This window comes from Melozone crissalis, unplaced genomic scaffold (genome assembly GCF_028551555.1).
Source record: "Melozone crissalis strain CALT ecotype California unplaced genomic scaffold, PUWL_Pcris_2 ptg000036l_1, whole genome shotgun sequence".
NCBI classification, from domain to species: Eukaryota; Metazoa; Chordata; class Aves; order Passeriformes; family Passerellidae; genus Melozone; species Melozone crissalis.
This window is the reverse complement of record NW_026535814.1, coordinates 13251877-13265910: the sequence shown is the minus strand read 5'-3', so window position 1 is coordinate 13265910 and position 14034 is coordinate 13251877. Positions and strand designations below refer to the sequence as shown.

General features: G+C 55.0%; 1 protein-coding gene across 1 annotated transcript; it reads left to right on the top strand.

Annotated features, from left to right (window-relative positions):
- On the top strand, positions 1-9157 carry LOC128941562 (neurofascin-like). The gene is made up of 11 exons (XM_054283397.1): positions 1-28; positions 1656-1850; positions 4174-4416; positions 4969-5259; positions 5646-5743; positions 7080-7275; positions 7408-7519; positions 7639-7873; positions 8107-8146; positions 8423-8522; positions 9154-9157. The coding sequence occupies exons 1-11, from the start codon at positions 1-3 to the stop codon at positions 9155-9157; spliced, it is 1542 nt and encodes a 513-aa protein (XP_054139372.1).
- Positions 9158-14034: the final 4877 nt, after the last annotated feature.

Below are 14034 nucleotides of genomic sequence, written 5' to 3'. Positions count from 1 at the left end.
ATGCTGCTGATCAATGACCTGCTTGATGGTACTCTGGGCCCTCTCTACAATGGATTGTCCTCTACAATGGATTTTCCTCCTCATGGAGGTGGCAGCTCCTCCAATCCCAGAGATCACCCTATTCACAAGTACCAATTTCCAGTCCAGTAGTCACTGGGAGTGGGTGATGATGGTGACATCACTCCAGTCCACCATCCATTGAAGGTAGATCTTGTCTCCCTTATTAAGAGATTTGAGTGGTGTAGGAGCTCTCACAGCTACCAGGAGGTGTAGAACAGTTACAAAAGGAAAAATGCTGAGGTCTCGTCACCATTTCAGTTTGCACTGAAGTCAAGATCGGGGCCATGTGGGAGAGGCCAGACATGCTCGTGAGCATTCACAACCCACTCAGCTCCCAAGGCTACCTCCACTGCAGAGTTTCCATACCTCAAACTGCTTCTTGCTTCAGGCCAGGCCTCACATGACTCTTTTCGAAAAACTTTATTCACATTTCTGTGGTACCTCTAGGATCAAAGAATACCCATCAGTGAATAGTCTTCATGCAGGAACAATTTAGGGCGCTGAAATGCAAATTAAAACATGGGAAATGCTTCCATGAGTAGCTCTCACCTAACTGAAATGATTGTTGCTCAATTTGCCAGTCTGGGGCTATTTTTTTTCCAATTATTTGTCAGGGGTTTTATTCTGTCTGAGGAGGGGCAGCTGGTGTGGTCTCCTACTGCATGATGTCTGCAGAGCATTCCTGCTTTCCTGGGGAGTCCTGATGCCACTTGGGCGTTGTAGGAAGCAGTGCAAACTCTCTGTGCCTGACTGCACCCTGGTAGCACTGGACAAAGTTTGGACTGCTACAGCTAAATTTGTATGGTGGAGGAACACTCACAGAGAGTTACAGTTGTTCTGTGAAAAGTGGGGCCTGGTCAGAGGGCAGAGACCCAAATGCAGATCCATGCAGAGAGGCAGCAGCAATCCTGTCTAGAATTTAATGAAAATGAATAGGAAGATTTACTTCAATCAATTGCCCAATCTACATGCTGCAAAACACAACCAAACGTGCAGCTGGTGAGATACCCACATGCTCTAAGCCGCTTTAGCCCAATCAGATGAGGGGGTGTCACTTGTCTTGGTGAGGATGGCAGGGATATGGGATGGGAGGCAGCTGCTGCTAGGAGCCAGCAGATAATTGTGAGAGGGACAGAGCAGAGGAAATAACAAGTGTGACATCCAGAACAAAAGCAAAGTGGCAACTCAAGTGGGATTTTGCAGCAAACAAGCGTGCCTGTGGGTGTGAGCAGATCATGTCCAGCAGAATGACAGGAATGCCGATGAGTGGTGCCAGCAGAGTCTGGTGCACTCCCACAGCCTCTGGATTTGTGGGAGAGAGCAGCATCTCCCAGGCTGCTGGACCCCTCTGGCTGGGGTGTCTCCTCAGCAGCAGGTGGGCAGGATAACCCTGTGGATAACCCTCCTGCACTGTCCTGGGCGTGTGGGGAGGGATAAAGCACCTGGGGGATGGGGCTCATCCTGGGAGGTGCCATCTCTGCCACCTCTCTGAAGAGAGAGGGATTGGCACCCCTCCAGATGGAACTCCCTCATCCTCATGGATGCTGCTGGAGTCCAGTGACCCTCAGGCTCTGCCTCCTGGCCTTTGCATGCAGGAAAATGTAAACTTCCCTCTGAGTGGGACCCCAAACTGCGGTTTACTCCGAGGAGGAGCGACTATGCCTTGGATGAAGTGGTGCAGCTCAGCTGTGCTGGGAAGATTCCTGAGAAGTTTGCACCATCTGTCCCACAGATTGAATGCATTTCCAGAGGGGCCCAGACCCAGTGGAATGAGACTCCCACCTGCAAGGGTAAGCACAGCCCTGCACCACCCTGACCCCGGGCCCTGAGCTGGTGGCAGACCCTCTGTGACCTGGTTGTGCAGATGACAGTGCAGGAATGGCAGACCTGGATACCTTTTGGCGTTCCCCATGTCCTGGCACTGACAAGGCTCTTCTTGTCTCAGCACCTTGCTGTAGGCACCTGCTGGGCTCTGTGCTCCTGGGAGGGGTTCAAAGGCAGGAACAAAGCTCGCTGCTCTGGGGGCTACTGTAACCCTGTGCCTTCCAACAATGAGTGGGTGTATGGCCAAGGTGGTGGGACGGGATGGAACTCTGTGTGAAGACCGGGAAGGAATTCAGCCAATGCTCAGTCTTTTCCAAATGGAGTCTGAGTTTGGAAGCCTGCAAGACTGTAGTAGGCATGGATGGGACTGCTCTTGGGGTGGTCTGCTGCCACCAATAACTCTGTCCTAGGCTGCAAGTGAGGGATCAAGCAAGCAGTTGAATGTGGTAACCAAAGGAAATGAGCCCTGTCCAAGTCAGAGCAAGAAATATCCCAGCAGACCACTTCCCATTCTGCTTACATGAGCTCCCTCTCCTCTCCAGAGCGATGCCAGCAGCCCCAGTGGGACTCACAGCTCCAGTTTAGGCCAAACCAGAGATTTTACATGGCCAGTGAAGAGGTGACACTGAGCTGCTTTGAGAATGATGCTCCTCCCCTTGCTGTGATCAGATGTGCAAACTGGAGGACTGCTTGGCAGGTATTGGACATTTCAGGAAAATGGCACAGGTTGCCTCCGAAACTGAGCTGCACCACGGGTAAGTTGGGAAGCAGTAGGTCTCCCCTGCTATGTGCACCTGTCAATGTAGAGGGCAGCTGGACATCGTGCCATGTCTGTGGGACACCTTGGGCAAGCTCAGAGTCAGGTCGCAGTTGGGAGCAGAATCCAACGTGGGGAAGCATTCAGTGTGGGGCAGACAGGTTTTCTCTATCCCTGCATCTCCCAGTCTATTCCTGAGTTGTATGTCACAGGGAAGTTAGAAAGGATTCTGCCCTCGGTTTTCACCTCTCTCCCAGTGTCCTGTATCACCTCCTTGCCCTGGCACATGCTCTTCTTCTACTCTTGGGGTACACCTTGGGTTTCCTCATGGTATGGAATGCAGACATTAACCACAGTTCATCATGGAAAAGCCTCGGTCCCTCTCCTGCCTGAGCATTCCCTCGCTGAGAAGGACTCTCACACTTTCTTCCTGACAGCAAAATGCCCAAAACCTGAGTGGGATGCAAGACTTCAGTTTTTGGAGAATGAAACTGGAAACCCACAGAATACAGAACTGACCCTGACCTGTCCCAAAGGCCTTAAGCCTTCCTTCCCTGAGATCAAATGTGCAAAGGAATTTCAGCGAATGAGTTCTGGAAAACCAGTCTATGTGGATGCCTGGTGGGGCAGGAGCAGCACAGGTGCCTGGATACGCATTGAGGGGGATGTCCTGTGCATGGGTAAGTGAGGCTGCAGCAGCTCTCCCGTGTCTCCCCTCTGCCCTCACCCTCCCTGGGGCTCTGTTGCCTGAGCAAACTGCTGAGGAGGACAACGCAGCCAGGAGACAACAGAGCAGGCAGAACCATCTGGGCAAGCTGAAATCTCCTGCAGTGGTTCCTGAGCAGGCCAAGGCTGGGGCTCCCAGCCGGGTGCCCAGGCCAGGGACAGGATCCAAGGCTGCCAGCCCAGTGCCCAGGGAGGTTCCAGTATCTTTGCTGTGCCTCCAGGTGCCACCCTGGAATGCACAGGTCTGCTTGTTCCCTTCCTGGCCCCTGGATAAGGGGCCTGGGGGACACCTCCTGCACCTGCAGGGGTTGGAGCAGAGCGGAATGAAGGGAGCCCTGATGATGCAGGGCTGGCTCAGCCCTTGGCACTGGGACAGGAGGCCGTATGGGATGGACCTGGGGAGGAACAATGCCATCCATCAGGGGATGGAGATGCAGAGCTGTCCCTGGCAGAGACACAGCTGTGCCCAGTGGGGGCAAGGCAGTGCTCAGGAGAGAGGCACAGGGAGATGCAGGATGGGAATCTCCCTGCTTTGGGCTGTAGGAGGTTGTAAGGAGTGTCCAGAGAGACAAGTGGGTGGATACGGGCATATTGATGAATGAGTGATTCTTCATGCTTTACAAGCTCAATGACAGTCCTTCCCAACAAGGCTTGCCCTCAGGCCACATCCCAGCAGATGGATGTGTCACCTTCCCTCTCCCTTCATTGCCTGGAGGGATTCCTGGGGATTTCTCTCCCATCACTCACCCATACCCATTTTCTCATCCCATCATCTCCAGCCCATCTAACACTTTCACCTCTGACAGAAATGTGCAAAAGGCCCCAGTGGGACTACAGACTCCAACTGGCACCAGACCTGGAGAATTATAAGAAGAATGAGAAAGTGATGCTGAGCTGCCCTCAAGGTTTCCAGCCACCCTTCACTGAAATCCAATGTCAGACTCAATTCCAGGATGATGATTATGGGACATTTGGGTATGAAGAATTCTGGCTTGGAAGAGACTCCGGAGGTGCCTGGGCCCGCATTCATTCCAGTGTGGAGTGCATCGGTAAGGGAGGGGCCTGGAGCAGGATAATCCTTTGCAGGGGGAGATCCTGAGAACATCTCTGAGGGGGAACAGCATGGGAAGGTCAGGGCTTTTCCTTGGGCACAGCACTGTGAGGATGGAGGCTGTGGAAGCAGCTCCTGCTTCCAGACCATGAGGAAATGTCTCCTGTTTGCTCTCCCACGGCACCAAAGGATGGCTGCAGCCACACAGCTCAGAGGGTTTGAGGCAGGCAGGATCCCTTTGCTGCTCCCTGTGAGCTGGGATGTAGCCCAGCTGGGGACACACCCTCCTGGCTTCCCTCTCTTCTCCCCAAGGTGTCCTGATGGTTGACTGAACACGAGCGGTTGTGCTGCTGGAGAAATTGACCCAATGGTTCACATTCAGTTTCCCAGGGCACCACCATGACCCCAAACTCCTCCTGCTCCCCTTTCAGAGGGCTGCAGTGACCACCTCCAGTCTCTCCTGATGAGCAAAGTTGTCTGATTGCAGCATCCTTGCATGGTTGGGCTGGGAAGGGAATAAAGTGACCTTCTGGCAATCTTTCCTTCACAGAAGTGCTCCAGGTTGACCCTGAGGGATTTGAGATTTCCAGCACCAGCATCAAACTGAAATGGACCTGCAGGTTCCCTGATGCCTGCCAGGGCATGAGGGCCATGTGCCGGCTGGCAGCGCCTTCCTCCCCTCCCTGTGAGGCTGAGGAGGTGGATGCAGAGCAGATGTTTCATGGCCAGGAGGGAACATTCACCTGCTCCCATTTGCAGCCCTTCACTGAGTACAGTGTCACCATCGACTTGCCCCCCAACACAACCCTGTTCTCACGGTTCTTCACAACACAGGAATCAGGTAAGTGCACAGAAATATCAGAGACAAGGAACAGTCCAGAGCTGTGTCACAGGGAGGACAGATGTTCCCCTCACCCCTCAGCTCAGCCTGATCATATTCTCTGTGCAGGGATGTGCCTGGGATCAGAGCTGCTTGGGTTCTGTGCAGAGCCCTGTGGGGAAGGGGCTGGGAGAGCCCTGAGCAGGGCACAGCCCCTTCTCATTGTCCCACTCCACCTGGCAGTGTTGTGCTTCCCACTGCTGCAGCACACGCAGCCTTTGCAGGGCACAAACCCCTCATAGGGAGCCTCTTTGCAGCCTGTCCCTTGGCCGGGAGCTGCTGCAGCCTCCTGTGGCCTCAGCCCCTGCCCATGGCCCTGTGTGTGACCCCATGGTCTGTGCTTGCAGTGCCGGACAAACCAGAGCAGCTGTGGCTGGATCCCGACACGGGCTCTCTCAGGTGGAGCGCGCCGCCCTCCTGCAACGGCGACATCATCGGATACCAGGTACCCAGGGAGCAGGGCAGACCCTCACCTCCCGGCCTGGAGCTCTGTGCAGGCACACTGGGAACTGTGGGAAAGGGATAGCTGGCATGAGCCACAGTTCCCAGCCAGTAAATATCTGGCTTTGATGAGCACAAGCATTTTCTGTGTCATTCTCAACATTCTTCATGCTGTGGAGATGCCCAGAGAGGTGTGAGTGCTCTATGTCCTCTGGGCTACTTCCTGGGTCTGCTCTGCTCTGGGTTTGGCAAGCTTTTGGAGGTTGGTGTGCAACACATGGTGACATGTCTTCTAGGGTGGCATCCCAGGATTTCCTGTTCCTCTTGCGTGCTTGTTTCTCGTTCCCACCACTGAAAAACTTGTGGTTTGAGTAATCCTCTGAAAGTCCCTCCTGAAAGCTCCTTCTCCAGAGAGCTGCACCATTGAGTTTTCCTCAATGCATGGCTAGAAGCATCTCCTCTGTCCCTGGATTTGGGACACATTCCATAGCAAAACTCTGCTATCCAGTTGTGTGTGTGTGTGTGTGTGTGTGTGTGCGCGTGTGTGGTGGTGACATTGTTCTCAGAATGCTCTGGGTCCTCTCTGAGGACAGAGGTCTCCACAGCGTGACAGGGACCTTGCAAGCTTTTTTCTTAGTTCTGTCCTGGAGAAACTGTCAGACAAGCTCTGGAAAATTTGTGAGCCTGTTCAACTGGTTTCCTGCTCCCAGACATCAGTGTTCATGAAAGAATCCTTTTATTCCACTTTCAATTGTCTACACTTTTGCATAACCCAGAATATATTTCTATAAAAACAGCGAATGAGAATGGACAGGGATCTCATGACAAATTCAGATGATGCATGGGTAAATGGGGACCCTCCATCTCTATTACTCATGGAAATTTTAGTCCTTCTCCTTTTCTCTTAGAGAAGGCCTTCAGAGTCCAGCTTTACACAACAGAAAAGAGAAGCTCGGATAACTCGGGTGGAAAATATCGCCACAGTGCCTCTTGTGTTGCAATACACCTGGGATGACCTATCCTTGGGCTCAGTACATATATCTACAGCGTTTCAAAAGAGCAGCCTCCCTCTTCCCTTTTCAGAGGCCCAGCCCTTTGCTCGCAGAGGTTGTTGCTCACACATCCTCAGGGTTGGCTCCAAATTCCTCCTCTCCTCTCCTCTGTTTTGAGCTCTGCGCATGGGGCTGAGGCTCCCACCCGTTCCTCTCCAGAGCCTTGCCCAGGCACAGGGAAGGGCAGGCACAGGGAAGGGCAGGCTGGCAGGGACGTTGCCAGCTGCGGGCACCTTCCCAGCGGGCAGCCGGGAGCTGCTGCGTCCCAGCTGCGTCTCCTGTCCGCAGCTGAGCATCACAGCCAGGAACGCAGGGGACAGCAGCGTGCTGGAGACCGAGCGGCTGCGCCTCGATGGCTCCGTCACCGAGCACCGGCTGCCGGGGCACAGCCCTGGCAGCAGCTACGCCGTGATGCTCCAGGGGCTGACGGCTGCTGGAGCCGGGGCCGCGCTGACGAGGGAGTTTCACAGCAACAGCAGCTCCGGTGAGCTTTGCTGTGGGGCCGGGCAGGGAGCCCGGGCACAGCCCAGCCCTGCTCGCCGGCCTGCGCTGCCCGAGGCCGTCGCTGCTGCTCGCCCGGCCCTGCCGACGCTCATTCCCCGCTGTTGCCCTGCAGACACCCCGCACCCGCAGGCCATCAGCTGCCGCGGCGCCCGCGACATCGCCCCCTCGCAAGGCACGGCCGTGCTCCCCCTGAGCCCCATCGCCCGCGGCTCTGAGGCCGCCAGGTGAGCGCAGCCCCGCGGCTCCGCAGCCCCGCCGGGGCTCTCCCCACGCCGGCGCTGGCCTGCAGCCGCCTCCCTTCCCGTGGCCCCCGGGCCCTGTCCCACTGCCTTTGGGCCCGCAGGGAGCACCAGCTGATCGTGGCCGCCACGCACAACGCCTCGCTGATCGAGAGCATCTGCTCGGAGCAGGCACAGCTCTCCAATGCCAGCGCCTACCAGGCCGCTCTGCTCAACCTCAGCGCCGCCACGGACTTCGTGCTGGGCGACGGCAGCCGCGGGCAGGGCATGAACAACGCTGCCCTCAGCCCGGGCCGGGACTACACGGCCCTGCTGCGCCTCGTCCGCCGCGGGCCGCAGGTACCCTCGGGGGGCTGCTGCTCCCTGCGGCTGCTGCCGCCCGGGGCTGGGCCCCTCGCTGCCTCTGGGCTGCCTCTGGGCCCACGCTCCTGTCCCGTGCCCCGGCACCGTGCTGTCCCTGGGCTCCCGGGCCACAGCCACCTCCCTCGGTGGCCCTGCCTGGGGACCTTGGCCTCCAGCTAGGCCAGTGCTGCAGGACTGGCCTGAGCTCTCCCTCCTGTCTCCTCCAACAGGCAGAGAAGTTCACCTGTGTCTGCTACAGCTTCTCTCTTGGTAAGTGTCTCCTTGCTCCTGGTGCCCAAGCCTCCCTCCTGCCTGCTCCCTTTTGCCAGCCTGGCAGCTTCCCTTGACGTGAGCTGGCCCAGCACAAGAGCTGTTGGGTCTCACATGGAACAGAGCAAGATCCCCACGGGGTGATCCTCTCTCCCAGAAGAAACCTCAGCCAGGACACAGGCATACACACTTGCACATACCCTTTGCCATTCTTGGGGCCATTGCCAGCAGGAGCCCAGGCTGTGGCACTCACCCTTGCCTCTGTTTTTGTTGCAGAGCAGACTGTGGGCCAGTGGCACTGGATTGTGATTGGACTGGTTGTGCTGTTGGTAGACCGCCTTGTGGTTGCAATTATCCTGTGGCTTGTGCACTCCAGGTGAGTGGGGAAGGTACACGTTAAGCAGGTATGAAGGGGACAGCGTCAGCAGGTTCATACACAATGCCAGTTTCTTACCCAGCACTCCCCTTTGCCTTTCCAGGAAAAGGAAGTACTTGAAGTACAAAAATAAGGACGATAATTAAAAAGGTAGGAAAATGCAATTCTGCAGTCAATCATCACAGAGGGACTATCAGGCTGTGGGGCAGGTGGGATGAGAGCAGCAATCTCCCAGGAGAACCTGAGTTCCAGCAGAAGCAGCAGTTCATACACTGCACTGATACATCTCCTGATTTGCCTTAGCTGGGGATGATCAAGATGGCTCTGCCCACTGAGCCCCACACGGAGGCAGAGTCTGGTCCCAGGCAATGCTCCCTGCCTGCAGCAGGGACAGGGCGAGCAAAGACAGCATCCTGAAGGCTCAGGGCTTTGAGTGACCCATGTCTGTGCCATCCCTGCCGGGGATCTGCAGGGAGGGTCTCAGGAGGGCCCGGCTGAGGGGCTGCTGCTCTCACCCCAGCACTGAGAGCACCTCTGGGGCCCTGTGGTTGGGATGGAAGAGTTGGGCTGTGGCAGGCACTGCCGTGTGCTCCAGCCTGTCTCTGACACTGGGTGCCCTTTTTCTCCACAGGTGAAGGTGGCTAGGCTGGAGATCAGGCACTTCAGCCCCAGACAGGACCATGGAGACATCCAGAGCAGTGGAGAAAATGGGAAGGATAACCCCAGCCCAGTGCTGATGGCTGCCATGTTCCCTGGCTCTCCCGTGACTGTGACCAGCACATGGCTCCCATGAAATTCATCCAATTCAGCAGGGCAAGAGGAGGCCCAGGAGGGCTGAGCATTTGAAGGCAGAGCTTTGCTTTCATTTTTGCATTCCTGGAAGCAGGAATTGTATGCTGGATTTCCCAGTCCCAGACTCACACAGGCCCAGGTTGATGGCATTTTCCTGCTGTCCTCTGGGTTCCCAACCCTTCTGCCCTCTCTGCTGGTATTCAGCCAAACCCAGGGCTTTGCTTGGCCTGGCTGGACTGCATTGTGACTCTGCCTGTTCTGTCTGGACAAGAAATAAAGGCTTATGGATTGGAGGGGCTGCCTGTCCCACACAGTTTCTGCCTGCTCCCCTCATTGCCCCTCTGGGGTGATATTCCCCTGCAGGGAGCTGAAACTGTGCCTTGTTGGGGGGAGCCACGAGCAGGGCTGCTGTGATCCTGTATTCCCCTGGTGCTGCCTGACAGCTTTTCTGACCTACTGAGCTGAGCTGGACAGCTCTAATGTGAGTTTGGAACAGACGTGTGGTGGGAATCCATCAGCAGTGATGGCTCACCACACACATTCTGGCCAAGAGTGTATTCTGTGCCCATGCTGTGGAAGCTCTGTGCCTTCAGCTCCCTTGTTGCCCCTGTGCCAGGCCAAACCTGGAAGAAAAGCAAAGATCAGGGGTCACCACCACCACGGCCTTTATTGGTGAGACACAGGACAGAAAGCCATGGGGTCACTCCTGCTTCTGAAGTCTCCTGCCTTTGTTTCTGCAGTGCTGCTTGAAGCACATCCAGGATGTTCACGTTGAGACACCATAACCTGGGATTGCCATGGTGCAGCCACAGGCTGATGGGAGAGCCTCAGTGGAGCTGGTAGGGCTGTGGCACTTGGAGCAGCACCAGGAAGATGCAGCCCCAGGAAGAGACTGTGTGAGGGTTGAAGGACCAGTTCAGCCCTGCAGGACCATGGGTTGTCCCACTCTTGGCTCTTGCTGACTTTGGGCTTCATGCTCCTCCCACAGCTGGACAGATATCCTGTGTTCCTGAGCACCATGGATCTTACAGCAGTGTGGGACTTCTCTGACCAAACACAATGTGGGTGCTGGTGCTACCCCACTGTCCTTGGGGCTACCTGAGGGGACAAGGGAACCTGGATGGGACAGCTGTGCTCTTCATCCTTGGCAAGGAAGCACAGGTGCAGTCCTGGTGCCTCTGCTCTGGTCTGCATGCTCAGGTGTGATTCCAGATAAGTTCCTGCACAAATGCTGGGCAGAGGATCAGGTTCCCATTTCAATACTTGGCCAAAATTTGGAGACAGTCTAGCCTGTGTTCTCCAGGCATGGAGGACCCTTTTTGGGTGGTTTTTCAGGAGAGTGAAGCATCTTGGGGTCATGCACATGCCTTTTTTTCCCCTCTTGCTTCCACTGGTACTGATGAAGGGCTGTCCAGGGAGTCAAAGTCCCATCCAGAGACAGGCTGTGGTCATGCTCCTACTTGAAATTCCCATAGGTTTCAAATGAATTCAAATAACTGAGGGCTAGTTCATAGCAGAGCCCATACTGTTCCTGTGGATAAAAGGATGCACATGAGGCTCCAGTGGACCAACACCTGCAGTGCCATGCCAGCATTGGTCTCCAACAGCTTCCTGACACAGAGCATGCCACACACAGGTGCACTCCACCCTCCTCCTCCCAGCTGGAATCCACAATCCCTGCTGAGGAATCCAGGCATTTGCTCCAGGAGCTGGAAGGATGGGCTACACCAGCACTGGAACCAGCTGGTTTTGGCAGGAGAGCCAACATCCGTGACACCAAGTGTTAAGCAGCCAGGTGGACCAGAAAGGGGCCACTCATCATGCAGGATGCTTTGGTGCCCCCACAGCTCTGCAGAACCTGACACTGAGGGAGTGGGTGTGTCCAGCAGCAGAAACTGGAGCTTTCAAAGATCTCATTGGCACCTGGCCTCAGGATGATCTGAGCACAGAGGGGCCAGGGCAGCTACTGGGGCAATGCAAGATATGGCTCTTGTTGTGCTGCTGCCATCCCAGCTGGGTTAGAAGTCAGCACTTACCACATTTTTAATGAACTGTCTGCGCCTCCTCTTCAGCATCCTCACAGCCTGGGACACATCCACCATGCCTTCGCTTTGAATCTGCTCACACAGGAAACCAGCAGCACAGAAGATCCCACTCCGGCTGGCTCCGTCCCTGTGGAGGAGGACAAGGGGAGCTTCATTTGCTCTGGGATGGCAGGTGGCAGGGCTGAGCCTCAGAGGTGTCCCCTTAGACCCACACACTCTCAGGATGATCTTGGCCATACATCCCACATCCACGGTGCCACTGTCTGCCGGAGCCCTGGCTAGCTCGGTGAAGTTCCAGAGCAGTGACAAGTGTGGGGAACTGACCTGGGTAGGGCGTTGCTAAAGTCAGAATCTCAGAGCCTACTGCTCTGCAAAGTTGCTCTATGGCAACGCAGTAAGGACTGGATAAAGAAGGCAGGTGAGGCTCTTTTGTGGTGACATTCAACTCCTTTATTGGTGAGGAAAGATGGAGGAAAACCAAGAGAAAGGCCCACTGTTGGGGAATATGAAACAGGAAAGCCTTATAAATATGATTGCCTGGCAAAAGTTTTTGAGAATATAGAAACTATAAGCAAGATTGAAATGAAAGCAAGTTAGTTACTGAACAACTGGAAAACAATGGTGTGGCTGGCTGAAGGCAATCCCCTTTTGATGAAACAACACCCTCTGCTTGCAGGCAGGTCCAAGGGTCAGAGTAGACCCTGCCAGCTTGGCAGAAGGGGTCCAAAGAGGAGTTTTTAAGGTTTAAAATGTAACACAGTATGGTGATGTAATGATTCCTATAGGCTGTATGTAAATGCTATAGGATTTGTATATTGTACTAGATTAGTTAGTGAGAATCAGAATATTCAACACAGAAGAAGATTTATTGTATTGTAACAAGAACCTCTCTCTCTTACCCTTTTACTCTCTTACATTTTTTACTCCCTTACCCTCTTACCCTCTCATCCTCTCTATCCCTCTCTTCTCTCAGTCCTGCGCTGAGCTGTGGCTTGCAGCTCCCAGCAGGGCCCTGCACCCAGGCCCTCTGCAACAAACCACAGGTTCCACGACCTGGCTGCAGAGATCTCTCATCTCCATCCATCCCGACCGTCTCATCCCGACCGTCCCACCCCCAACACTCCTACAGACCACAGTCAAGAGGCTCCCACACAACAAGAGACCTCAGCACCTCTGCACACAGGTTTTTAAACTATCAAAAAACCAGGGGGTGGATGCAATAGAATAACCAATAGGGTAACTCTTAGGGTGTGGTTTCAGGATAAAAACTAATCAGGGTTTAGAGGAGAGAGACTCTAACAGGGGATTGGTTCAAGTGGCAAAGAACATTCTAGAACAAAGGGCAGGGTTTACTATGATGGACAAGGCAGAAGGGGCAGGGTTGCCTTGACAGACAAGGAAGGGTCTGAAACAAAGGGAGGAGGCAATTTGAGGGACGCTTAAATAGGAGGGCATTTTCAGGGAAGAATCATATAGGTTAAAATGGGGGATAATTGAACATACCACTTAACAATGGAACAATCAACTTAATTAAATTAGTATGCACCGCAACACCAACCAGCCTCCACAGGGAAGCCTTCCTCCCTCAGCCTAGCTGAACTCATATCCACACATCCACCACAGATGGAGCTGTCCCCAATGTCACTGACACAGCCTGAGGCTGTGTCCAGCTCTGTGCCATGGCTGCTCCTCCAGCAGACATCACTGACCAGCAGGTGACAAGGATGTGTCCATCCTGGCTCTGCCGATGGTGTGTCTCCACCTTCCCCAGCAGGCTGATGATGGTGTCAGGGTTGGGGGGAAGGTGCTGCTGCACGGGCCAGTCTGTCAGTTGATGTAACTGGATTTCCACTGCGGATTTCTTGGGCTAGTGGGGAAGAAAGACAGGGGGCTGGGCAGAGCAGAGACCTATTGGCTTCATGGAGGGAAGGGGAGGGACAGTGCATCGCAGCCCTGCCTCAGCCACACACACTGGATCAAGGGAGCAGCCCCACAATGGGACATGCCACTCCAGACTTTGCTCTTCTTCACCAAGTGCTCTGAGAGCAACAGACAGAGCACAGGGGAAGAGCTGAGCTCCAGGTGCAGCTCAGACCTACACCAGTCCTGTGTCCAGCTGCCTGCAATAGTTCCCCTTTCATGAACCACTGAGATGTACAAACTCCAACCACAGCTGCTGTCCTCCAGTTGGAAATGCACACAAAACCACCTCTGAGTTCTACCTCTGCCTGCAGCCTCACTTCCTTGGGATTTACCTCTCTGACAAGGCAAAAGACTCTGCTGTAGCCAGTACCCTGCCAGGACCCCACCAGATCCCTCTGCCATCTCTGGCTGGGACTTTGACCCCAAATTAAAGCCTATTGACAGCTGCTCCTCCCAGCTTGTGCAAAGATTCTTCTCAAAGGAGTTTGCCAGCTCTGAGCAAAGGGCCCACCTGCTGCCTGTTGCTGAGGACAAGTGTCCAGGTTGTGAAGCCAGCCCCAGGCTCCTCCGAGATCAGCTGCACATGGAAGCGGCCGTAGTCATCTTCACCCTGGCTGGGCCAGAACTGCACGTACGTCTGGGGGAGGGCGAGAGGGGCCTGATCACACATGGCTCCGCCTGCACGCAGGGCAGAGCTCGGCCCCTCACATGGGGGGCTCACAGCAGCCCCTCGCCCAAAGGCCACATGCACA